Raw genomic sequence first — 27676 nt, 5'->3', positions numbered from 1 at the left:
TCAATACGATCCAGCTCTTGTGCGGCTTTGATTCATAAAGTTTTACACTTCCAACTTGTGGCTGCCCTCGAGGCTTTGGACCGTGTTGAAGTGGAAATAATGTGAAGTCCTTGTTGTGTAGAAGCCAGTCCCAACACCTTGCCCTGCTCAAACATAATAATTATTTGTAAACCACCTAAAAGGGCCAGGTGCGATACTAAAATTAAAAGACACACTGTAGCCATATAGAGGGCCTAGCCGCAGGCTCAGGATCTCAAAGGAGGTGACAGATTAGGAAGGAAAGGAGAACAGAAAAAGCAAAAGTGAAAAAGACAGACACTTCACCACATCCTGCTTGGGGTCAGGGCCACAGTCCTCTCTGTCCCCATTGCTAATTGATTATTGGGATGGGGTGGGAGGAGATGCCCAGATCATGACACCACCGATAATGAGTCATTTAAAGGATTCTGCTATTCAGGAATTGGTTTGGGGGTTCCTGATGGAGAGGGGCTGTTCTCACTCTCAGTTTCGGCTGGGGTTCTCTGCTCTGGTTCGATGTGCTACGCATACATTGCCGCAGAAAACCTAACTGCAGTCCTGAAAGGTAGGTAAAGGTAAAGGGACCCCTGACCATTAGGCCCAGTTGTGGCCGACTCTGGGGTTGCGGCGCTCATCTCGCTTTATTGGCCGAGGGAGCTGGCGTACAGCTCCCGGGTCATGTGGCCAGCATGACTAAGCCGCTTCTGGCAAACCAGAGCAGCGCACGGAAACGCCGTTTACCTTCCTGCCGGAGCGGTACCTATTTATCTACTTGCACTTTGATGTGCTTTCGAACTGCTAGGTTGGTAGGAGCACGGACTGAGCAACGGGAGCTCACCCCATCACGGGGATTCAAACCGCCGACCTTCTGATCGGCAAGTCCTAGGCTCTGTGGTTTAACCCACAGTGCCACCTGCATAGGCTAGTGTTATTCCCATCTTGCAGGGATTGTTGGGGTGGTGGCAGAAAGAGGGGGAAGCGCTGAGGTTGGGAAGGGTCCCCCCCCCCGTTTTGAAGCAGAGATAAAAGAGGTGAGTTCTCCCCCAATTTATCCCATAGTCTCTTACCCTCACAATGCCACATTTGATTTTGTGAGCAAGTGCCAGACAGGAATCCATTATGGCTGTCAGCAGCAGAGGCACCTTTATTGATTGATTGCATTTATAGCCCACCTTTTTCTCCTAGGACCCAAAGCGGGGTACACTGGTCTCCCCCTCTTCATTTAACACCCACAACACCCCTGTAAGGTAGGTTAGATGAGAGACAGTGACTGGCTGCTGCTCCCCCAGCGACTTCATGGCTGAGTGGGGATTACACCATATTGATTTGTGCCACATTATTCCAATAATGTTCCTTGGACACAGTTACTTTTCTTCAACATAACTGAGTAGTTGGCAGTCATTCCTAGCAAACGCCACGGTTCAAAACTTATTGAACTGTAAAGCGCCACAGGGATTGTTTAAACCAACAACTATAGAATAGGCAATGTTTCTGAAGAGGTGGCAGGCAACGTCAAATCCAACCTTGCAGCCACCCATGGCCGAATGTACAAGAAAGATCCACAAGAGACTAATCTGCCTTTATACCCTATTTGTGGTGGCGGGTGCTTCCCCAGTGGCCTCAGTCTGGCCACTACTTGAAAGAGGACCCAGCAAGGTTCTCATAGCTTGGATTCCGTAACTTGTAGCCCCCAGAGAGACACTGGAAGTCTGGTCACCTGAGAGTGCTTTGTAGGAACACAGGAAGCTCATGAACTGTTTTAGGGGGATTCCCAACCCTCCTGGGTCCTCCCCCTCCTAAAGATTTTGTGCACTTCTGCAGAACCTGGGATTCTCCAGAGCTTGCTGACACTGCCCTTTATGTGTGAGAGGTGTTTTTCTAAGCTAAGAAAGTGATTGGCACTCTCAGCTTAAACATTGGAAATAGGGGGAATCCATGCGAATAAAGGACCCCAAAGGGATTGTGGGAAGCAAAAACATAACCAGGGCCATGGGGATGATGGGGTAGGCCAATGGGCTCTTGCTTGTTTGTTTATTGCATTTATATGCCACTTTTTTCTCCAAGGAGCTCAAAGTGGTGTACATGGTTCCCTCCCTCCTTATTTAATCCCTACAACAACTCTATGAGGTAGGTTAGGCTAAGAGGCAGTGACTGGCCCAAGGTTACTCAGTGAACTTCATAACAGAGTGTGGATTCCTACTCTTCTCTCCCAGGTCCTGGTTAGACACTCTAACCACTCCACCACACTGGCACTAGAGTTAAGGCCCAAGAATGGAGCATCCTTATTTTGTACCACAATGGTGCCCACCGCGAAGCCACTTTCCTCCAAAGCAAAGATTTCCTTGGCAGGGAAGGAGTGTGATCACTTAAGTTTTATTATTTAATTGCATTTCAAGCCTTTACAGTTCTGGTTCTCATTTGAATTCTTACAGGACTGATGTCACCCGTATGGAAGTGAAGGGGGGGCACGGAAATCGGAGTTGGTCAACGTCAGGGCGAAAACCACTCAGATGTTTGGAGCCAACGGAAGGGAGCCAACACTTCCATAATGACAAATTGAACTGGTGCCCTTCTCTCTCTCTCTCTCTCTCTCTCTCTCTCTCTCTCTCCCCCCCCCCCCACTTGACAAGCCCAGACTGGATTCCAGCCATGCTAGGCCCACATCTAATAAAAATTTTTGTTATAATTCTATTGAGTCATCCAGCAGGCTTTTAAAAGCTTCCTCTTGAAGCAGAAAAACAGGTCCAGTCCAAGGACTGTCGTAGAAATAATGGGACCAGAGGGGTGGGGAGAGAGGATCTCATACATGATGGGATGCATCTAATGCTAGTCCTACTCAGAATAGATCCATAGAAGTTAATGGGCCTAAGTTAGTCATGTCCGTTGATTTCAGTGGGACTGCTGTAAGGAGGGTTAACATCAAATACAATCCAATGACTTTTGCTGATCCATCAAGGCCTCAGAAGGATTCCTAAGATAGCAATGGGCTACCGTGGTTTCCAAAGTGGGAGGTACCACTCCATGGGGGGCTCTGGGATTCCCTAGAAGAGGCAGGGGTCCCCTAGCGGTGTAAACGACTATCAGACTTTGAAAACCTGGTATCACTGGATCCAGTTCATCCATTTTGTGCAAATAAACCAAACAGCTTAACTGCACTTTGAACAAATGTGCTGTTAACTGTTACTGTTTTATTGGGATATTATCGTCCTCAGTGTGTTGTGCAAGTCACTGTTCTGTATAATGCTTTTTATAGGGTAGGGTAGTGGGCTCAAGATGAGTTTAGGGAAGCAAGGGAGTGGTAGCAGCCAAAAGTTTGAGCAACACTGGCCTAAAAGATCTGAAAAGGGAGAAGGAAAGGTCTATGTCAGTGTTTCCCAACCGGTGTGCCGCGGCACACTACTGTGCCGTGAGACACTGGCTGGTGTGCCGTGGGAGGGAGGCGGGCGAGTCGGGCGGCGAGAGGCGGCGGCGGCGGCGAGGATCCGCGTCGAGCTGGGGGCGGCTCCGCGGTGGTGGTGCCGAGCGGCGGGGCAGCTCGCGCAAAAGGGAGGAGCGCGAGACAGCGGAGGAGGAGGAGGCCGGCATGTCCGGGCAGCAGCAGCAACAGCAGCAGCAGCAACTCCCGGCGACGGCTCCTCCTCCGCCCGCTATCGCCGCCGCCGCCTCAGCTGCCCTCGCTCTGCTGCCTCCTCCCACCCCGGCAAGGGGAAGGAAAAAAACGTTCACTTTTGTGCGTCCCCCCCCCCGCGTGACGCTGCGCGCTGACGTCACGGGGCGGGGCTTTAATGGTGGTGTGCCGCGAGATTTTTTTCCGGTAAGCAGGTGTGCCGTTGCCCAAAAACGTTTGGGAAACACTGGTCTATGTATCATCTGCATCCAAAACTGAGCTGGCAAAAACTTCTGGAGCATCTCTCTCACACATAAATTAGCTTAATCCTCCATAGAGCAGAACTCAGAGGGTTAAACACATCTCAAGACCAGGGCAACACTTACACTATATCTTTAAAGCCCTATGACGCCACTTTGACAATCATGGCTTCCCCCAAAGAATCCTGGGAACTGTAGTTTGTTAAAGGTGCTGAGAGTAGCTAGGAGCTGAAATTCCAAGCGAACTCTGGAAAAAGGGACTGACTGTTAAACCACCATTATTTTTATGTTGTTTTAAACTGTTTTTAATGTTTTAACGTTGTAACCTGCCCTGGGACCTAAGAGCAAAGGGCGGGTAATTAAACGTAACCATAATAATTTATGGGCCATTGGCTCTTCTTAGGTTCAGCATGCTAGCCTGCAGGTGGGTTTTAGACTACAACTCCCATAAGGAGAAACAATGAGAGTTGTAGTTCAAAACATCTGGAAGGGCTGGTGAAGGCTCCTCTGTGTTAACCAGATTAAGGTGCCACATGAAAACCATTTCAGTGAAGTCACTGATCTGTGGATGCTTAAAGGTCGTTGAAGCCTGATTTAAACGGAGCCCTTCCTTGACTGCCTGTAGATGGGTTTTTTTTAAAAACAAAATGAGTGTCTTAAAACAAGTTCTGAATACCCCAATGGTAATAGCTTCTAAGCTGAAGGCATTTCTATTTACAGCTGCGCTCGCTGGGTGGAAAACTGGCTCGCAGCGCTAATTGTGCCAAGTCCCCTGATTTTTATGCCAATAATCCCCAGTTTGGATCCCCGACAGCTGCTTTCAACATTAGGAATGGCCGGCTGCACCATGCCCGACATGCTCAACACCCTTTGGAAAGAACGCCAAGTTCATAAAAGGCCGCCCTTTTGAACCCCCGGCTGCTGTCAGCAGGGCGTCTCTTCCCATCAAGGTGCTCAAGGAAAGCCAGGCAGGACAAGAGGCAGTTTTCCCAAGCTTGCTAGGCTTCCTAGCAATGGTCTGGATTCCTGCATTTGTTTCGGATGTGCATGCACACAACCACACAACCACCAACACACACCAGTTTGTCAGCTCTTGCCGGGGGAGATGGACATAATGGCCAAGTTTTCACAGCTAAATTATTATCTTTCGAAGGCTGTATATAGCCGCTTTCAGCCTGATCACATACAAAATGGGTGAACAGCATCTGCTCACCTCCAGCTATGAAGGAGGACTTCATTCAGGCATGTGCTGGGTACCTAGGGGCACAGAATGTGGCTTGGGGTGCAGAACCAAGCTTGCTGCCTTACACGAAACTTTCAATGCCAAGGTTTTGCAGACGCCTCAAGGTACTAGTCCTCATGGCGGTGAACATATGATTGAAAGTTGGCATGGAGAATGCCTGCTGAAGTTCCAGAAGTCAGAAAGGGGGGGGGGGGAGAGATGATTTCCAGAGGTCAGGGCTTCAAAGCACCCTGCCTCTCCTTTTGGGTGGAAAGGGGTCAAAGCTCAGTGGAAAAGTGTGCCTGCTCTGAATGCAGAAGGTCCCAGGTTTAAACCTTGGGAATAAAAATAAAAGGACAAAAAGGTGGGTGGGTGGGAAGGACCTAAGGAGGGGAGAGAGAAAGCCAGTGAGGGGTGTGGCCTGGGGAAGAGTCCTAAGGGCCAGGGAGAAAGAGAAATTGAGGTCCACATCTGACCCACAGGATGGAGGTTCCCTGCCTAAGGGGGCTTAACTCATTTGAGATGGGACAATGACATGGTTATTATCATGGTGTGACTTTTACGGGGAAGCGCTGCCTTAAAAAAACACAACATGAAACAGGCATGCCTCCAAGACAAAACTTTCTTGGGACAAAAACTGTGGCGAAAGGACTCAGACATGATCAGTTTTCGAGCAGCTGGACAGCCCAGGGTTGATTTGATGCTTACACTTCTGCTGGGGGTGGGGGGTGGCGGCGAGGAAAGAAGTGGATCCCTGGCAGTTTCTAGATCCCCACCTTGCTGCAGTTCCCATCTTATCAAAATAGTTCCTTTTACCAGACTGTGTGTTTAAAGGCAGGGTTTTTGTTTTTCAAAGAGAGAGAGAAAGCCCAAGAAAAACCTTATTTGCTTTTATCAGAGCCAACAAATGCTTAGAGAGAAATCTGTCACATCACGCCAAGTTTGTCCACCGGTCACCAGAGAGTGTGACACAGAATGGTGACCACTAAAGCTCTCTCATACATTATTAACATGCAAGGCACAACACGTTTCCTAAGCTCTGTACGGTTAACCATCCCTGCATGCGGGTTCATAATCTAAGAGACGTGGCACAAAAGGAAAAAAATTGGGGAGGGAAGAAAAAAAGCTACACACTGGAGCAGCTGCAGCACTAGCTAAAGGATGGAGCCAGGTCGGTTTTCCCTCCTGGCTGTGATAATCCTTCAGGGAGTTGAGCCTTCAAGTGGTCTTTAGTCCCTTGGCTGGTGGCAGAGGACTCCTCTACAACCCATGCAGTGATGCAGATATTCTCTATCTACACCCACATGTACCTTTCTCTCACTGGATAGGATAAGGCTTTAAGTCAAGCCGTACTGAGGCTTTATAGTTCTGCTTGCCTTTCTACTTACTGATTAAGAACACAAGGAAAGCCCTGCAGGATCAGGCTAAGAGCTCACTTAGTCAAGCATAGTGTTCTCACAGTGGCCACTCAATGGAGACCAGGGCTTGAACCCCCAGTCGGCCATGAAGCTTGAAGAACAATCATGGGCCAGTCACTGCCTCTCAGCCTAACCTACCTTGCAGGGTTGCTGTGAGGATAAAACGAGGAGGGGGAGAACCATGTACGCCATTGAGCTCCATGGAGAAAAATGTTGGATATCAATGCAATAAATAAATTATACTGTTCAACAATGTTGTTGTTTTTTTAAAAAACCCCAACACTTTTCAAATCAGTACTGACCAGATGCCTACTGTATTTTTCACTCTATGACGCACTTTTCCCCTCCTAAAAAGTAAGGGGAAAGGTGTGTGTGTCTTATGGAGCGAATGCAGGCTCCATGGATTCAGTGAAAGCAACGAGAAGCCTCCGGAGCGCAGTGGGAGCGCTCCTGCTGCGCTCCAGAGGCTTCGGGTGGCTATCCCCGAAGCCAGGAGTGCAAGAAGGATCGGTGCGCAGAGAGGGAAAGCTGCGCAGCGCCCCTTCAGCGAAGCGGGAGGAGAAATGGAAGGGGCTCTGTTTCTCCTGCCGCTTCGCTGAAGGGGTGCTGCACAGAGAGGGAGAGAGTATTTTTTTTCTTGTTCTCCTCCTCTAAAATTAGGTGCGTCTTATGGTTGGGTGCATCTTATAGAGCGAAAAACACAGTATGTGAATCCAGAAAGTAGGATTCAAGCACAAGAGCTCTCTCTCCTCTTGGGATTCCCAACAACTGGCATTCAGAAGCATTGCTGCAGAGGCAGAGAATACCGTATTTTTCGCTCTATAACACGCACTCGACCATAACACGCACGTAGTTTTTAGAGGAGGAAAATCCGTAGGCATGCCACCCGTAGGCATTCCCTCCATAACACGCACAGACATTTCCCCTTACTTTTTAGGAGGAAAAAAGTGAGTGTTATGGTGCAAAAAATACGGTAGCTATCATGGCAAGTAGCCATTATTAGACTTATCCTCCAATTTGAATTAGTCCATTCCTCTTTTAAAGCCATCCAAGTTGGTCTCATCACTCCCTCCTGCAGGAGTGAGTTCCATAGTTTAACAACGTACTGCATGAAGAACAACCGTTAAAATGACTGCTTGCCGAAACAATCCTCATATTGCAACCCTAAAAAGCAGCCACCTCCTGCCCCTCTCCAACAAGCAACTTCTAAAAACTTTGCAAAGCACCCAAACGGCTGCTCCAAGCTGCCCATTTCCAAATAATTGGTAATTAAGATGCCAAGCCTGAGCGCTCCCTGCCAAGGCGGATTACTGGCACCCGCAGGCCCCGCTCCTTTCAGGCTGTGCTTTGGAGAGGCCCGTGACTGACAAGGGCTCTAATGAACTCTAATTACAGGCTCGGCAGCAGCGGCCCAAGGAAGCCACAACAGATGTGATTGGGGGGGGGGGGGGGTCGGCCGTGCCGCTCTGCTAATGAACAAGGAAGCGTTTGGGAGCTGATGAGGGGCAGTGACCCAGAAAGGGCCTCCACGCTCTACCCACCTCCCGCCAGGCCGTGCCCTTTTGGTTTCACGTTCAAGTTGGATATTTCCCCTTCTGTCAGCACAATTGTGTACAGAGCAAGGCACCTCATGCAGCTTGACAAACGGGAGCTGCAAGGACCTTTGGGGGGGATTTATCACTAAGCAGCTTAAATGAGGCTTCCACCTTCACATTCCACCAGTTCAGGCCCAGATATGAGGGTGGGTGGGTGCCTCAGGTAAGACGCCCTCAGTGGGCCCCCTTAACTTGTAAGAGGTGAGGTATGCAGGCCTTCCTAAGCACCGCAAGCAACAAGGAAGTTATAGAAACATGGGAAGCTGCCATAAGACCCTAAAGAAGAGCCTGTTTGGTCAGGTCAATGACTCATCTAGTCGAGCTTTCTGTTCTCACAGTGGCCAAGCAGTTGCCTGTGGAAAACCAGCAAGCAGGATCGAGGTACAGGGACACTTTCTCCTGCAGTTTCCTGCAGCCAATATTCAGAAACATTGCTGCTGCCAACTGTGGAGGCCCAGCCCAGCCATTGTGGCTGGTAGCCACTGACAGCCTTATTCTCCTCCATGAATTGGTCCAATCCTTTTTTAAAGCCACCCAGTGTTATGAAAGTGGGAGAAAAACTTTTCTCTATCCACTTTCTCCATGCCATGCATAATTTTATATAAACTTCTATTCTCCACTGAGCCATATCGTTGGTCCATCTAGCTCAGCATTGTCTACACTGACTGGCAGCAGCTCTCCAGGATCTCAGACAAGGTTCTTTTCACAGCTCTGCCTGGAGATGCTAAGGAGAAACATTACACATCACTTGTAATGCCTGCTCAGAGGTAAGTTAATTTCAAGGCTGTCCAAGACCACAATGCCTTTTTGTGCCACCAACATGGATTAATTAATCTTCGGATAGACTCCGAAGACATATTTTAAGCTGCACTGGCTGGAACAGCTCTCCAAGACCTCAGGAAGGAAGAGAGATCTTCGGAACACAGGAAACTGCCTTATCAGAGTCAAGCCACACTGACTGGCTGTTGCTCTCCAGGGTTTCAGGAGTCTCTACCAGTCCTGCCTGGAGATGCCATTGGGGGTTGAACCAGGGACCTTCTGCATGCAAAATGGATGGTCTTCCACTGAGCTACAAAGTAGATAGGAATTTGGGACTCTCCTAATATAAGATGCTGCTTTATGCCAGGTCAGGGCCCTGGCACATGCTCTACCACAGAGCTATGGCGTTTCTCCAATTACAGAAGCAGGTACAGGAACAGAGGTGTACCCTCTGGATGAGGTCACAGTGTACCTCCTGAAAACAGCAGCAGTCTCACACAAAGAGGATTAATTCAGATGTCATATTAAGGGCACTGCAGACTTTACACAAGTCCTCAACTACAATTCTCCCAATATCAGAGCTGTGAAATTTCAGCTACAAAATCAGCTAGCAATGCAGAACCACAAACTACTGTTTGAAAGGGGTTTGCAGACAGAGAGTTGCCACGATGTCTGAGGCGAGAAGCCAAAATTGCATCCACTGTCTTGCTTCTAGTGTCCACTGCTCCCAAAATGAAGTGCGTCAAGCAGATGGAAAGTGAGAGCAGACAAGCAGCTACAAACACTGATTTGCCTACTGCAATCTGGAGCAGGTGGAAAATGAAGACAATCAACTCTAAACCATGGTTTCGCTACTGAAACCTGCTACTCTCCAGATATTGTTGTTCCAGGACTCCCACCAGCCAGCTGGTCAACAGTTAGCTGCAAGGATGGAAGCTGAAGCTCAAAACATCTGGAGAGTGCCAGGCAGGGGTAAGCTGGTCTACCATGTGCCTTTACCGGGATCTAAATTGGTTGGTGCAAACAATGGTTTGGCATGAACAGGGGACATGATAACTCTGCTCTAGTTTAAGATACCCCAATACTCACCAAATCAATCAGATCACTGAGGTTCTTCTCAATCTGCTGGGGAGGCAGACGCCTCATCAAATCCAAGGCACAATCCAGCTGCTGGTCACTCTGTGGGAGGAGGAACAGAAGGGGGGGGGAATGTTAAATCATTCACAGAGAACAGCATGAAGTTTCCTTGTACCAAGCCAGACGGAGTGTTGACCCAACCAAGCCCCAGGACAGCCTACTTTGATGAACCGCAGAATCTTGGACAGATGCTATTCCCAGCCCAAGATCCTTTTTATCTATACTGTTTTGGGGAGTGAACATAATACATTCTGCATGCAGAGCAGGTGCTCTGTCACTTAGCTAAGCCTTGACCCCAGGATCACTGCATTGCTGCTGAACATGGCAAACCATGTCAGTACGTTTTTCACAACTTGGGACATCTTGCACCATAAAGGAAATCATTCAATACACACTGGAAGTGAGGCTCGCTTGGCACAGCTTCGTGGCAATGGAATTATTATCTGAGGGATCACCAAATTATTGCCCAAAGGCATCCCACTTTCTGGGCTCCTGGTAACTGGAGCAATCTTGCAATTTAGGATCAAACTGAAGGAGGGAAGAGATTGCCCCTCCCAAAAAACAACAACAACCAGTTGCTCCCTTTGCCATACTTGTGACCACCAGCCACTTGAGGTCGAGTGGCCCTGCCTTAAACAGGATAGTGCCATCCCACATCTATTCTTTCTTTTAGTCTACAGTGCTTAGCTCCCAGCCTAAGCAAAGGTGAACAAGTGAAATAGGATACAGTACAGTGGTACCTCAGGTTAAGAACTTAATTCGTTCTGGAGGTCCATTCTTAACCTGAAACTGTTCTTAACATGAGGTACCACTTTAGCTAATGGGGCCTGCCGCACCGCCACTGCGCGATTTCTGTTCTCATCCTGAAGCAAAGTTCTTAACCCGAGGTACTATTTCTGGGTTAGCGGAGTCTGTAAGCGTCTGTAACCCAAGGTACCACTGTACAAGAAGCACACACACAACTGTTGCCATTAGGAGCAACAGGGAATACAAAGGCCCATCTAGTTCAGCATCTTGTTCTCACAGCAACCAAAACAGTGCCCAGACGAAGCTTATACGCAGGGCATGAAGACAATGGCCTTCCCTTTCACAAGAAGAGACTTGAAGCTGAATGAGGCCAAAAGAGGTCACTCTAGCCCAGCATTCAACAGCCCACCCAGATGCCCCAAACAGCGTTTGAAATTTCCCAGGCACATTTTGCACCTGACTATCGGACACTTGAGACCATGAAGATGCCCGGGCACCAGATGCCTCCACCATCTGGAGGTGCACACCAGGGGATCCTTGGATCTTGTCTGTTTTCACACACTAGCAACACATCCTGTATAATTCTATCCATTATATCTTACCTGCACAATCAGAATGAATTTCAGGGACCCAAAAGTCATGTTGAAAATACAGTGGTACCTCTAGATGCGAATGGGATCCGTTCTGGAGCCCCGTTCGCATCTAGAAGCAAACGTAACCAGCGATGGCACGTCTGCGCACGCACGCGTCGCTTTTCACCGCTTCTGCGCATGCGCAAGCGGCAAAACCCGGAAGTAATGCGCTCTGTTACTTCCGGCTTGCCGCGGAGCGCAACTTGAACGCGCTCATCCCAAAGCACATTCAACCTGAGATATGACTGTATGACTTTTGAGCCGCCTGGCCAAAAATGGCAACTAGGCATTCCGTTTTGGTGAGTGTAAGCAACCATTTGGCGCCTAGCTTCTATATCTGAGTTTCTATCACTGGACCCAAAGGGAAGGCCACAAGTAGGACCCAAGTGCAATGTGCGCACCTCTCTCTTTTCCCATTTGTCGAACCCCAGCAGCTGGCTTTCAGATGCACACGGCCTGTGGCAGTGACAGTACAGTGTAACTTTATGCTGCAAGAGTACATCCAGAGGGAAGACAACTTCTGTTGATGTTGGCAGGGAGAGGGAGGCAGCACACACTTGCAGGGAGCAGCAAGGCTGGGAGCTGTGCACTTCTCTCCCCCCCCCCCATTTCAACAGGAAAGAACACAGAGCCCCAAAGATGTGCCTGCAAACTGTCCTCAGCACAGTTTTGTGGCGCCAAGGGCTCCCAGCGCACCACCTGTCATTAGCAAGCGGTGTCAGCGCTTCCTCCTTTGCAGGAGTTGGAAATGCCAACCATGGATGGAGCCTGGGAACAGATTCTTAGGTATGAATTCTTCAGAGGTCACAGCACGCGCGCACACACACACGCACACACACACACCCCTGACCATGCAACACTTGCACACTCTCAAAACAGGCAGGCCAAATAAACAAATGCTGACATGGCGGAAGGTGGGCCCTATGGGGGTGCCTGAAGTTGAGGGTGGGGGGATACTTTTGACCAACTGTACAGAACAGGTTGCAATTGTCTTGAAAACAAGTTACCCGTCCTCAGATTTTTAATCAGCAAGAACAGACACAAATCCTTTACATGTTTATATTCATTATGTTTTAATGAAAACCACCTTCAGCTGACTGGTGGAGAGGTGGAATAAAATATAAAAACAATTCCCCCTCCTCCTCTTCCTCCCCCCGCCTCTTCACTCTTTTGTGTAGCAACTTGTTAGACGGTACTTGCTTCAACGTCTTAAAATATATTTGGAGAAGCAGGGGGGAAAGGGTGCCGTTAGCTGGATTTCACTGCTGCAAAAGGCAGGCTTGTAGTAGAAATTCAACTATGAAGAGCAAGAATTGCCTGCAGGTGAGCAGGAACACAGCAGCAGTGGGAGCTGCCTTTATACTTAATCAGACACTGACTGGCAGAAGCTCCCGGAGTTTTCAGACAGGAAGAGTCTCCCAATCCTATCCAGAGATTAAACCTGAGACTTTCTGAAAGCAAAGTAGATGCGCTACCACTAAGCTATGGAAAACTTTTGCAGAGTGATTCTCAAAGTGCCACAAAATGACAGAGGACCAGACGGGAAATCAGGCTAGCAATTTTGGGAGGGCAGTTTGAAATGCTAGAAACGAAATATGCCACAGAGGAGTCCTAGCCTTTCACAGCAATAAGCAGATATTTGACAATGGTCATTGTAGTTTCTTGTATACTGTCAGTATTAAAAATATAATAAAAAGTTTTCTACAATTCAAAAAATAAATAAATCCATCTGGTCATTAGAACCTAAGAACTTTACCCTGAGTTTATTTCCTCCTCCCTCCCAGTGCATTTTCCTTTTGTGCTGTAAGCCTTTGGGGATTGTAAGCCTAAAGACACGGACAGCCTGCTTTTTGTAGTGATGCATAAACTGCTCTGGGAGCCTTTTTTTGGCAAGATATTAAAATTTTTCTAAATAAATTAGTAAATATAAAGAAGAATAAAAGGGGAAATACTGGAGGTTTGTCTCAACCCAGCTGTCATCAAACCACAAGCTTTTGTTTCTCCCCACCCACAACCCCGAGCGTCATTTTCAGTTTCCTATTTTACACAACCTGCAGCTGCTTACAATGTCTGAATCAGCAAACTCCAGGCCATAACTCTAGGGAGCCAAGTGTTGTGTAGTGATTAGAGTGTTGGACTAAGACCTGGGACACCTGGTTCAAATCCCCACTTAGCCATGAAGCTCACTGGGAGACCTTGGGCCAGTCACTTCCTTTCAGCCTTTATCCTCACAACATGGTTCCGAGGATAGAGAGAACCACTTACTCTTTTCTTAAGCCCTTGAAGGAAAAGTGGGATAATACTTGTTAAAATAAGAATATAAAGAACATAAGAAAAGCCTTCCTGGATCAGGGTAATGGCTCATATAGTGAAGCACCCTGTAATCACAGTGGCCAGATGCCTGTTGGAAACACGCAAACCTGGATTCAAGCACAAGAACACGCTTCCTTCCTGCAGCTTCCAGAAACTGGTATTCAGAAGCATTGCTGCCTCTAATTGTGGAGGCAGACGTGACGTAACGTAACGTAGCAGATCCATGGTTTACAGTTCTGCTTTGGAGGGTAAGAGCAAGCCACAGTTTCCCATTTCATACATCAGAATAAACTATGGCTTGCATGGCAAAGAAAACAAACCACATCACCTGCCCTCTAGTGTTCAAGCCTCCAGGTCATGCCTTAGAAGACCATTTGAACCACTTGGTTTGGAGACACTCTTCATAACTAGATGAAAATCCAGGGTCTGTATACAAGCAAGTCCAAATTCAGGAGCCTGGACTTTTTACTTAGCACAGATGCAGAAAAGCATTTTGCTCTACTCCAGGGGTAGGCAACCTAAGGCCCGGGGGCCAGATGCAGCCCAATCGCCTTCTCAATCCGGCCTGCAGACAGTCCGGGAATCAGTGTGTTTTTACATGAGTAGAATGTGTCCTTTTATTTAAAATGCATCTCTGGGTAATTTGTGGGGCATAGGAATTCGTTCATTATTTTTTTCAAAATACAGTCCGGCTCACCACATGGTCTGAGGGATGGTGGACCAGCCTACAGCTGAAAAAGGTTGCTGACCCCTGCTCTACCCTCTTCCCTGCTCATCCCCTCACAAAGGAAAAACAAACCAAAACCAAAACACTGTTTAGGTTGGCATAGGAAGATGCGACTAGCAGCTGACCCCAGAAAGAGGATCCTTCTGGCCACATACTGTCATTGCCCCCCACCGCTCCTTGCAACACAGTTTCAGAAAGCGAGCACACAGTTGCCGGGTCAGGGTCTCTGCTTCAGGATCGTGAGAATGCTAGAGGAAGCAGCTTGCCCCACCAGTGCCAGCTGGAATTGCTTAAATAGGAGTGGAAGGGGAAAGGAGACACTAAACTTCACTGGCTGCTTCCTTAAGCACTTTCCTATGACTCAGAATTTCGGTTGGGAGAAAAAGTGTTACACATCGCTCATAAAGATTAATGATGTGGTGCTACAGGGCTGGATCACAGGTGAGTTAAACTTCAAGACTGCCCAAGACTACAGTGCTTTTTCATGCCACCTACACAGATCTCTGGACAGACTCTGGAACATAACTGAAGCTGCTGAATATTGTTCCTACCCTGGGCTGCCAGAAGCTCTCCCATATCTCAGGAAGACAGACATTTAAAGAACATAGGAAGTTGCTGGTCCATCTAGTTGAGAGCCGTAAACACTGACTGGCAGCAGCTCTCTTAAGATCACTGAAAGAAAGATCTTAGGAACAGAGGAAACTGCCTTATATCAAGTCACATTCAGTGCTCCAACTAGCTCAGGATTGTCTAAACTAGATAAAAAGGACTCCTGGATGGTTACCTCCAGTCAAAGGCGACTGGGATGCGGCACTCATCTCGTTTTTATGCTGAGGGATGCCAGCGTTTGTCCATAGACAGCTTTCTGGGTCATGTAGCAAGCATGACTAAACCACTTTTGGACACCATGACGGAAGCCAGAGTGCACGGAAACACTGTTGACCTTCCCGCCATAGAGGTACCTATTTATCTACTCACACTGGTATGCTTTCAAACTGCTAGGTTGGCAGAAGCTGGGACCTTCCAATTGGCAAGCCCAAGAGGCTCAGGGGTTTAGACCACAGCGCCACCCGCATCCCAACCTAAACTAACTGACAGAGGCTCTCTAGGGCCCTCCCAGCCATGCCTGAGGATTGAACCTTGGACCTTCTAACTGCAGGCAGAAGTTCTACAACTGAGCTACGGCCCTTCCAAGACCTGCCATGCGAGAGCCATTTGGAGCTGAACCAAAGACTTTTGGTGTGCAAAGCATTTCAAGTTTCTAGCCCAGGGGTCAGGCACCTATGTGATTCTTGAACCCTATTACCTATCAGCCCCGGGGAGCATGGCCAGTGGTCAGGAAGGATGATGGTAGTTGGCGTCTAGCAAAATGTGTTTCCCCCTCCCAGTTCTAGCCCATCAAGCATCAACAAAAGACAAGAACAAGGCAGTTCATTGACAATGCTGAATGGTAAGGAAGAAAAGGCAAGTAATGCACACAATCCAATGTGCACTCTTCAGTAAGTTTTCTTCCCCATTATTTCTTTATTTCAGAGAACCAGAATAGTGTAGCAGAGCAAGGCGAGACTGGACACAGATACAAGCTTGAGAGTGTGCAAAAACACACACCAGATGACGTATTTGAAGCAAGAAGAGTGAGTTAAGAAGTTGGGCTTCGGGGACCTCTGTGCCATCCCCCATGACGACTGTGGGGACAGGGCGGGGAGCTGTTCTGTAACTCAAGCAAAACTAGTCAAATTTGCATTATTTCAACAGAAATAATTTCTGTTGTTGGTGCAAAATTTGGATCTCCTCAGTCTTGCAAGTGGGTCTCCAAAGTTACTAATCTTCATGACCACACATATCTGGCCATTCATCGCACACTGAAGCCCTGAATGGAGAAAACCACAAATTGTCTTCCAATTACAAAAGTGCCTTGACTATGGTTCACTCTGGGTTGCCTTCTGATATATAATTTTGACCTTTCCCCTGCCCAGCACACACACAGAGTTTCTGAACACGCCCTCACCTGCCAACAGAAACTGAACTGGACTTAATGCTTGCATTACCCACCAACACCGTGGCCCTTCAGGGCATTTCCTCCTGCCCCAGAGTGCAGGGAATAAGAAAACACAACCCTTTGCTCCACAAAAAGGCAACTGCGGAGCTCTGCATACCAATCCCAGTGTGGGCTGCAAAGCAAGCCAAGATCTCCAAGGCTTTGGGATTTTCAGAGCATGTGGGCAATTTTCCATTGCTCGCATCTTCACCCCAGGAGCGAACTGCCGTGACAGGAGTGGGGAGTGCAGAGGGGAAGTTCTAAATGAACTTCTTATTTTACAATTCCAGTCACTCCAGGATGGAGAGATCTGAGAGCCTAGAGCTAACGGGAACCCTCAGCCAAGGTAAATCTCCTTTAATAAACCTCCTGCAAAGATGCTTTCACTCCTTGGGATCTTCACTTTGACATCTGCTTTGTTACCAGCTCCCCTTCTACTTAATATATTCTTGCTTTGCTTTCCGTGAATCCTACAAGACTGAAAAATTCAGGGCTATTCGTGTAAAGTTCTCTCTCTCTCTCTTTTTTTACAAAGGAGAGAAACAACTTCAAGGACATAACAGCAGTGAAAGCACTTGCTGTCTAAAGCTGTGGCTGTCACAGAGTGAAACACCATTTTTATCGCCAGATCGATGTCAACTTGCTACAAAAGCATGCAAATGTTTGAGTTTTGGAGAACACCCCAGGAGGCACAAAGGATGGGTAAACTATGCGCCCGAGGACACACACACGGGTGTACACATGGTATAACAATATGCTACAACTTCCTAAATAACATTTGACAAGAAATCCAACATTTACTTTCTGAAACCCTGAAGAGTTCTCCAAGCTGAATCAAATTGCTCACTATTTTGTGACATTTTGGTTGGTTCTAAGAAAAGACAGTAGATTTTAGAACTTCCCTTTCAGATGAAATATGGCTTGTGCATTGTCTTGCAGAGGGAACGTAAGAACAATGTTACCTTTGACGTTCCAGCAGTGGCCAAAATCTGCTGACCAAAACAGAGAAATTCTCCCCAGAGCCAATATCTCCCCACAGCCCCAGACCAGAATTTTATGCTACATGCTCCCTCTAGACAGGCTGAGGTTGGGAGAGAGGACGCCATTCTCTTTGACCCTGCATCTTCTGTGTTTCTGTTTATCTTCTGCATGATAGAAGGGATGTTGATTATTTGTACAACTTGTCATTAACCATAACTGTGCAATTTGGCTGCTTTCATCCAGTGCCAAGGAGACCCACGGACTATAAACTTGACCAAAAAGAAGGATCCATTACCCAATAAGTGTGGCGTCAGGAGGAAGGAACAAGTGACATCAATAGCTTAAGCAGGGGGAGGAACTGCATCTCTCCCCTGCATTTTACTAAGATGTTTGGCTAGCAATTAATGCTTTCGCCAGGGGCATTTCCTGCACACGTCTCTGCCCTCATAGCTTAGGGGGCGTGTAACTTAGTCCAGCCAACAAATCATCAACTACTTACTGGCAAAACAGAATGAAAAAGGTTTCCTATGCCTCTGCAGCAGCAAGATAGCACCAAGGTCGCCTTGATTGTCATGCAGCAGGTTATGACTCAGTTGTATGGATTGCAGTATTTGTACTATGAACACAATTTTGTGTGTTTATGAAGGCCTGCTATGTGATGACCTACCTGGCATACAGACTTGTCCAAATATCCCTACTGCATGAGCGGGAAACCCTTTTTTAACCTGGGGGCCACATTCTATCACGGGGAACCCTCCAGGGGCCACATGCCAGCGATGGCTGTGGTCAGAAGCAAAAATAGCCAGAAGAATGGATGTGATTTCTTTTGGTAGAGCACACGCTACACTCCAACCACATAAAAGCAGAAAGTTTCCACACATATTTCCAGCCTCGATCGAAGCAAGCAACTGGCATAACCACAGCTTTAAGGATACAGTCCAGCCAGGCAAAAGCACTCACAGAGGCCACAGATAGAGGGTCAGTGAGTGGCATGCCCTGGGGAGAACCCTGAAGCCCAGGCAGAGAAGCCTTGGGAACCACATATGGCCCTTGGGCCTGAGGCTCCCTAGTCCTGCCCACATCTGTTGGTTAGTTCTTGTGTGATGTCTTTGGAATTCCCTGCCTACTAATATTCAGCAAAGCTCCTTTCTTGTGCTATTTTAGATGCCTGCAATTCAGTTTATTTCAGCCAATCTATAATTTAGTTACATATATTTGGTGTTTTTTTTTAAAAAAAAAATCTACTGATTTTATCTGTATATCACTGGTGATTGTTTTCCTGTTTTATGCACATGGCTTATGGGCATTTCTTAAACAAGATATTGCACCGTATTTTTCGCTCTATAAGACACACCAGACCACAAAATGCACCTAATTTTTGGAGGAGGAAAACAAGAAAAAAAATATTCTGAATCTCAGAAGCCAGAACAGCAAGAGGGATCGCTGCGCAGTGAAAGAAGCAATCCCTCTTGCTGTTATGGCTTCTGAGATTGCTGCGCAGCCTGCATTCGCTCCGTAAGACGCACACACATTTCCCCTTACTTTTTAGGAGGGGAAAAGTGAGTCTTATAGAGCAAAAAATACGGTAACTAAGGCTGTGTATATACTTTCTTCCCCTGCTTACTCCTGCCTCCCTTACCTTCCACCCTCTGTTTCCCTCATGTCTATTTCTAGGCGGCAAAAACCTTGGAACACAGACATGCTCTCTTCTTGTTTGGAAAGCAACATTTCAGAGGGCACTAGTGAACAGGTTTGTGGTCATAATGCATTCCACCAGGATGCCTCAGAGGGAGGGATGGGAAGCAGGGCTTCTTTCATCAGCTTTGCTGAAAGGCCAGAGACTGCCCCCTGAATTGTTTCTATGCCAGCTAGCCATTATAAGAAAATTACTATTTAAATACTGGTGCCCCAGTTTGGTTTCTTCCTCTGCCTTCCCTGTCCCCTCTTCCCTTTTGTGTTGTGCTTTTCCGACCTTAAGCCTGCAAGTCTCTCTCGTTTTAACTGGCCAAAGGGCAGGATACCAAAGCTCTAAATAAAATAATAAATACTTTATTTTGGTGCTGCTTTTATCCATGGTCCAGATAAATATTTGACAGAGTAGAATTCCAAGCAAGGAACATGACCAAAGAAGGTTATCACTGCCCAGTTCAGAACGGCATCAGTAGACAAGCGTGAATTCAACGAATTGGCTTATTAAGCAGGAAGCTTGGAAATTATGTTTTATGCTTCCTCTTACGTGTTCCCCTTTTCACCACAAGCCACCCCCCAAAATACAGTGCCAGACACCTTCACAGCAAAATATCAGCATTTTATTAAAGCAGCTATGGTATGTTCCTGGAATGTATGTATAGAGAAGCTGAAATTTGATTGGGGGGGGGGGAGGAGGAAAGAGACAAATAATCTAGGAACTTGAAAGATAAGAAGCAGAGGGGAAAATAGTTGCTTGATCCACTGGCTGCAATAAAAGCATTCAATCAAGGCAAATCAAGTTAAAATACTGTGTTTCAAATGAGCGCTACAAAAAAAGAGAAAGAAACCCCACTGCATGCAATTTGCATTCATAGCAACTGCATTTTGCAGAAACCAGGATATTTTAGCAGCCACTAAAGAGAGGAAGGAAATGGCATCAACATGCAGGCTGGGATGCTGCATAGAAATAAGCCCCAACAAGACACATGGTGTGTGCGCATGCCACATTTCTGCAGAAGCCTTAAATCGACCTTCTTAAGAATCTCAGCTTTCAAACCAAGTTTCTGTCCCTTACTGTGACAGTTAACAGGCAGCCAACATAACATTAAAAAAAGCATATAGTCTGGTCTGGCTGTAACCAGCATGTAAGAGACACTACCTGGATGTGTAAGATATATATAGCAGTGGTTCCCAAAGTGGGCAGTGCTACCACTGGTGGGGGGGGGCAGTGGGATTACCCAGATGGGCACTAAGAGGCAAGGGGAGTGAAATGCTTATGACCTTGAAAAACTGGTATTACTAGATCAGGTTCACCCATTTTATTGAATTGGACTTTGAATAAATGTGCAATTAACTGATACACTTCTGAATTTTATTGTGTCAATTATGTTCCTTAGTGGACTGTGCAAACCAATATACTGAATAATGTTTTTTTGTAGTGTATGGCAGCGGGTGCTGGGAATGAGTTTATGGAACCCAAGCAGTGTTAGAAATTCACAAGGAGCCAGGCGCTTTTTTGCAATTGGCACTGATCCAATTACTACCATGTGGAGATCTCTGGATGCCGGGTTGGCGACTGACATCTTCATCTGGCTACCCCCTCCAGCTTTCTTAAGCAGGTAAGTAGAACAGCTTACTTATTGCATTTATATCCCACCCTTTCCTACAAGAAGTACAGGACTCACCTCCTCCTCAGTTAAACCCTACAACGACCCTATGAGGTAGGTTAGGCTGAGACTGGCCCAAGGTCACCCAGTGAGCTTCATGAATGAGTGGAGGTTTGAGCACTGATCTTCAGGGTCCTAGTTTGACACAATAACCACTACACAAGACTACTTCTTCTACAAGGCAGCTGTATAAATCAAGTAGGTAAATAAATATGGGGAAAGCCAAATGTCACTTACAGAAGGATCTGAAATATTTTCCCTGAAGCTTGAATTTGCTTTATTCTGGATTGCTTTATTTGATGTTTTAATGTGTTATAAAACAAGTTTTTTAAAAAAAATATATAAAGCGGTATAGAAATGAAAAATCATCATCATCGGGGGGGGGGGGGAATGGTGCCTAAACACTGTGCTGGTGACCGTAACCTAAGCTTAAGGTGCCATTTGGTGATTAGCTTACATATCTGACACTGAACCCAAGGGGGCAGTGGCCTGAGAAAGTTTGGGAACCACTAGTCTAAAGTTTGGCTTCACTCCATGGCAAGCCTGAAAACTGACAACACCTACACACGCGCGCGCACACACAAGCATGTTATTTCTGGGTAGGCATCAGCTGAGGTACAAGACCTGGGGCTCAAGGCAATCCATTTCGTTTTGCAGCAAAATCCTGCAATATAGAGATTTGTGCATTTACTCCCCACGCAAAGGAGAGCTGAACGAGAGACTGTTTTGATTTCCCCACCATTTCCGCCAAGTCTCAGGACAGAGGAAGTTCGCATCCCCTCTGGTTGGCTGGCTTGGCTTTCTTACAAAGCCTGGGACAGATTTACGATACTAGCCATAAGCGTAGCAAGTGGCAGCCGCCCAGAGACTTCAGCAGACATTAGCCAGTTCAGCCCTGCTGTGGCAGAGACAGCCTCGGCTCCCCTTCCCACTCACAGCTTTTAACCACCATGGCTGTCGAGGGTGGAAGCTCTGTTGTCAGAGCTTCCACCTGCCAGAGCGGATGTGTTTACAAGAAATAGGATTAACTTCACGAAGTCTCCCTATAAATTTGTTTTCCAAACACTGAGTCTTTTTTCAAAAGAAAAAGTTGGGGATTATACTTGGACGAGGAATGCTAAAAGGAATACTAGCTCACTTTGGGAGTTCACACACAGAGAGAGGATCAGGTTTTCACCAGTCAATTCAATACCACTGGCCACAAGAAGGGAGAGAGTGCTGTTGTTGCATTCAGGACCTGCTTGCTGGCTTCTTTTTGGGCCACTGTGAGAACAGGATGCGAGGCGAGCAAACTCTTGCACTCATACCCTGGAACTAATAACAACTGTGTAAGTTTATCTGCAAGGCTGGTAAGACCGGATTCTGTGCCACTGTGACAACAGCAGCTGACATTGCACTAATCCCTTCCTCCTCACACCTCTACACATCTAAAACCACAAACAGGGGCTTGTCAGGCACCTCCTGTGCATTCTGTACTGCTACATCAGAAGTGGCACACGCACACACACTATTGCATGCTGTCATCAGGTCCCTGTTCATGGCAACAGAGGAACTTCTCCAACTGTGTGACAGGCCAGCTCCATCAAGCCTCCTCTTCCTCAACTGTCATCTGAGGGCAGCCATTCCATCAGAAGGCCTCAGTCAGACAGAATGGAAGAAGGGCTCGTTCCATCAGCTTTGCCAAAAGCCCAGCTCCATCAGGCATCTCCTGCCCCCAAACTGTGCCAGCTCGTCATTATAAGAACAGCAGCTTAAGAACTGGTGGTCTGAGTTTGATTTCCCCCCTCTTACCTCCCTGTCCCTTTTCCCTTGTGTGTCATGTTCCTTTTAGACTGTCAGCATGGAGGGACTGTCCTGTTTTAATTGAATGCACCTAAGCCACTCTGAAAGCCCTTTTGGCTGAAGAGGAGGATAGTAATGCTCTAAATAAAAATAATAGATTTATAAACTTCCATCTGCTCACAAAAAAAGAAGAGCACAGTGTAAGCTGGATCGCCTGCGCTGAAAGGAAGTTGGAAGCTATTCTGGTTGAGGAAAAAGTCCATGCTAGTACAGAGAAAGCCCATTATTCTAAATCCAGCTCTAGGAGAATGGGTCCAGCGTGCTCTGTTCTCAACACAGGGTAGCAACAGACCCCTCTGGGCTCCTCATTTGGCACCTATCCCACATACAGTCCTCAAGCTACATTGACCCCCTCCCTCTTCTTTTTTAAAAAGGACTTTAGAAGCAGCTGCTGTGCCTCTTCCCTCATCCACCTGGTATTTTACAGATCTACATCTGGGGCGTTGATATGATCTTCTGTTGGCAGGCAAGCAAAACAAAACTCAGAGGGGGGCAAGGGAAGAGTAGAACTAAAGGCAATGCTAGCTTGAAACAAAGCTTGTTCTGGGAAGTTGCCAAGAAGTTTATCACAAAATCCTAGCTGGCCCAACCCTCCAAAAGCAAACAGACAGAGAGGCCCAAGACTTACAGTGTGCTAAAACACAACAGCCTTGAACCCAAGGAGCCAACACTGAACCTGAGATCTTGGTTTCTGCCCTGTGAAGTAAGGCCTGGTGTTACAGTAGAAGAGTCTGGATGCTGGATCAGGCTACTGGCCTTTCTAGTCAAACATCCTGATCTTACAGTGGCCAACCAGATGCCCCAATGGGAAGCCCCAAAGCAAGACCTGAGCACAACAGCAACCCTGCCCTGCTGCAGTTTCCATCAAATCTTATTCCGAAGCAATGCTGCCTCCAAGTTGTGGAGGCAGAGAACAGCCATCATGACTAGTAGCCACCTATAGCCTTGTTCTCCCATGAATTTTAGTGCTGTGACAAAGTCCTTCCTTTTGTTTGCCCTGAATCCTCCAACATTCAACTACAGTCATACATCGGCTTAAAGTAGCTTCAGGTTGAGCGTTTTCGGGTTGCGCTCCACGGCGACCCGGAAGTAACAGAACGCATTACTTCCGGGGTTCGCCGCTCACGCAGACGCTCAAAATGACGTCACGTGCATGCACAGCGAATTGTGACCCGCACAGACGCGGGTTGTGTTCGCTTCAGGATGCGAACGGGGCTCCGGGACGAATCCCGTTCGCATCCAGAGGTACCACTGTACATTGGATGTTCATGAGTTCTAGTATTACGAGAGATGGGGAAAGACTGTAAGAAAGAAGGAAGGTAGGTGCACGGGTGGGGTGGGGGGAGTGGCTGAGGTTGACAAGGTAGTGAACCAGCCTCCATTGTTCAGAAGACTTGGAAGGGGGTGGAAGTGAGAGCTCTCACAAGCCTAATGTAAGCCAAAATTGCCCAAACAAGTGCCCCAAAATGCCAACTCCCTCCAGTATGCCAGTAAATGAAGGAGAAGTGTGTGGAGAGCTGCCAATGCATCAGTTGCCAGCAGGCTTAATGTATGCCCATCCTCTTATTGTCAGCTGCACCCTGGCACTGCATTAAGAGACCAGCTCCAGGCCCTGCCAAAACCTTATTACTGCCACCAGCGCTCTCTGGCCTGGCATTGGCTCCCGCAGTTCCATTTATGTCTTGGCTTTTCTCGACTTCCCCCCTCAAAGCCTAGGGTTATATTTCCGACGCCTGCAGCGCGGAGACGCAGCAAGAGAGCCCAGCTAAAAAGCCACAGACATTGGTCCTCCAGATACTTTTCTATTTCTGGTATGCACCAGTGTGCAAAAAATAAAACTGGGGAAGGCAGGTAGCTGGAGATCAGTTTCAAGCTCAGTAACACAGTCCGCGTAAGAAGGAAAGAGTTGGGGGTCGGGGCAGGGCGGGGGTAAGGATAGCAGATACCCTAGAGAAATATCAGGGAGGTTTCATTTACAGCACGGTTTTAAAAAGTTACTTGCAGGCAGTTTCTAAACAGTAATGAGGAAGTTATGGGCTGGGGAGCCAGATTAGAATGTTTGCCATGGAACAAGAACAGCAATGCCTCCCTCGGGTTCTGAATCCAGTATCAAAAACATCTATGAGCAGTAGGACTCTGCCCGAGTCTGTTGGCAATGCCAGGCCTCAGCAATGCCAGGCCTCAGCTCAAGGCACATATGCATGATAATGCACATAAATGAGAAGAATGGCTCAAGGTAGTGTCCCTCCCTCTCCCCTGAGGAACAGTACACTCTGCCTGCCTCTGAACATGGATGTTCCACTTTGCCATCAGAGCCAATCCCTATTAGCAGACTTCCCTTGCACTATGAATTTGTCTAGTCCTCCTTTTCAAAACAAGCAACTATCACAACTGGGGGGTGACTGCAGCAGTTGGCATTGTCTTAGCCACTCTTCCCATGCAGCTGTTTCCTTACTGCAATTATATCCCACCCTTTTCTCATTTAATCCCTACAACAATCCTGTGAGGTAGGTTAGATTGAGAAGCAGTGGATGGCTTGATGTCATCCCATGAGCTTCATGGCCAGGTGAAGATTAGAACCCTGGCCCTAGTCCAACACTCTAACCCCTACGTCACACTGCTGGGAGCGCCAGAGGAAGGCCTCATTCATTTTTAAGCACCTGGAGTCTCACTAAATCAGATGCAGCGAACACCTCAAAGACCCCAAAAGACTCCCTGGGTCTGTCACACATGACCTAACTGAGCAGACCATTCTTAATATCTGCACACATGCACTCCTTGCTTTTTAAAAAGCAAGACATCTGGCTTCCTCTTCCAACATTTCAAGAGGAACTCCGCTAACCCGTTGACTAGGAAACCAAGTGCAAATTGTTCAGTTCCGTCGTCAATCATGCTTGGCAAGCATCAACACGGCATACGGTACAGAGAAGAGCAACGAGGGTGGGGAACCTGGGATGTACCACGCAGAAAACCCCTTTAAAGCCTGGAGAGAATGTGTACAACTGAACACACACAGAGATGCACTTGAGCTTAACCCCATTAATTAGAACCGTGAGAGCTTCCATCCTCAAAAAAAACAAACCATGTTCCCACACTATCTTTCTTAAACACATCTTGCTTGCTCAGACATTGTACCATGCTTGCAAAATGATTCAAGCAGAAAGGTTAGTCCACATGCACAGTGGTTCTCCTTTACAAAAAAATATATGCTACGGTCCACAGCATAACAGAATGGAGATTTGTCTTAGGAGGCAGCTGCTTCACACATCCTGGGTGAGTGCTGCTGATTGCACAAGCTGGAGGTACCACACGCAGCTAGCTGCTTTTATGGCTAGGAAGAGTAGTACAGGGCTAGCTAGGAAGGGATCTGGAAGCCCTAGCGATGCCACAAACATCTGTAAAGCTGGAATGCGTTAAGAGCTCCATAAAGCAAAGGACCACTCCAAGTTCAAAACTTGTTCCTTGTTTCAGAACCCTGATTCAAGTGGGTGGGCACACCAACGATGCTGGACGGAATTGGTCAATTTCTCCAGCATGCCCAGACACTGCTTTAAAGCGCAGTTTGCTGCAGCCTCCTCACTTAATTAGCATCCTCAAGTTGAAAGTTGGACAACCCCCCCAGGAGGGAAGCAGCAGGGACCACCTCAAAGTACAAAGGCCACATGGATGTAACTACAGCTCTCTGAATCCTGACTCAGTGTTTCAAACCACCACACCACCCACTTCCCTCAGGATTTAGTTTTTCTTACCAATTTGGGACAAACGTACAAGCTTCAGTTCTGAAATTTTAGGACTTATTTACCAGTCATTATTGTGGTTAGTGGGTTAGTTGTGCTCACAAGAATAACAGTCTTTCAGATTCACAGTGCTTTCTGTCAGCTCCTATGCGCGTAATCCTATTCTATGGACTGGGCCCCTCGGCCATAAAATGGCTTGGCCTGTCTCTAGTAGGGACATGGTTTAAACCCACATTCAAATTTAAAAGTGCTCTCTACTTTTCAATTGGTGACAAGGAATTCTCTTGTGCAGAGGCTTATAAAATCATAGAACTATAGGGTTAGAAGGAATCTCAAGGGTCATCTAGTCCAACCCCCTGCAAGACAGGAATCACAGCTAAAGAATCCCTGGCAGATGGCTATCCAATCTCTGTTTAAAAACCTCCCATGAAGGAGAGTCTGTTCCACTGTCAAACAACTCTTACTGTCAGGAAGTTCTTCCTTATGCTCCTTACTGAATCTTGCAAAAGAAGTTCTAGGAACATGCTGAGAGCTCTCTGCAACTCACTGCTACTCCTTATAGGGGCCACCTTGAACTGCACATTATGAGAATCAGCAAAGAACCCAAACTGTAGGGAGGCAAAATTCATCACCCAACTAGGCTTCCACCCAAGACTTTACAAAAAATAAAACAAACTTTAGCTTTCAACAGTGCTGCTACAGAAGAGCACCAGCAACAGAACCAGACAGGCTTCTTTCAAGAGGGCATTCCACAACAGTGGCACCACAAGTGAACAGGTCACACCCGTGTTTCCACCAGAGTTACGCTCTGCCTCCACAGAGGCAGAAATGCTTCTGAATGTTAGAAGCCACAGGAGGAGAGAGGGCTCTTATGCCCAGATTCTGCTTGAGAGTTTCTCACAAGGGCATCTGGTTGGCCACTGTGAGAATAGGATGCTGGACAAGATAGTTCTTCTTACGCACAGTACATTTTGCCCAGCCCAATACTCTGGCAGCCACATACTAGGCCAGTGGAGGTTTCCAAATGATAGCCACATGTGAAACACACTGCAGCAGAAGTCCCAACCCGGTTGTTACTGAAGCATGAGTGACCACAGTAGTTCTATCTTCTGAAAGACCAGCCTAAGGTGGTAAAAGGCATTCCTGACCACCCACTTTGACATGACCCATAAACACAAGGTTCCCAAAAGAATTTTGTAAGTTAAGATATATGTTGGCAGTGTAACACTGAAAATGCCTTTTTGAGGCATATTATGTGCTGGGCATGTGTTGTGGAGATATTGTTCA

General features: G+C 47.2%; 1 protein-coding gene across 2 annotated transcripts in view; it reads right to left on the bottom strand.

The window, feature by feature from the left end:
• Positions 1–27676, bottom strand: part of CAPZB (capping actin protein of muscle Z-line subunit beta) — a 68788-nt gene that overhangs the window by 33338 nt on the left and 7774 nt on the right. For both annotated transcript variants that reach the window (XM_083512715.1, XM_083512716.1), the window contains exon 2: positions 9969–10058. In XM_083512715.1, coding sequence (XP_083368841.1) covers positions 9969–10058 — 90 coding nt within the window. The remainder of the gene's footprint in view (positions 1–9968; positions 10059–27676) is intronic.

Source organism: Podarcis liolepis (genome assembly GCF_965112155.1).
Source record: "Podarcis liolepis genome assembly, chromosome: 7".
Lineage (NCBI taxonomy): Eukaryota > Metazoa > Chordata > Lepidosauria > Squamata > Lacertidae > Podarcis > Podarcis liolepis.
Note: the sequence above shows the minus strand (reverse complement) of the source record. Positions and strands in the feature narration are given on the sequence as shown.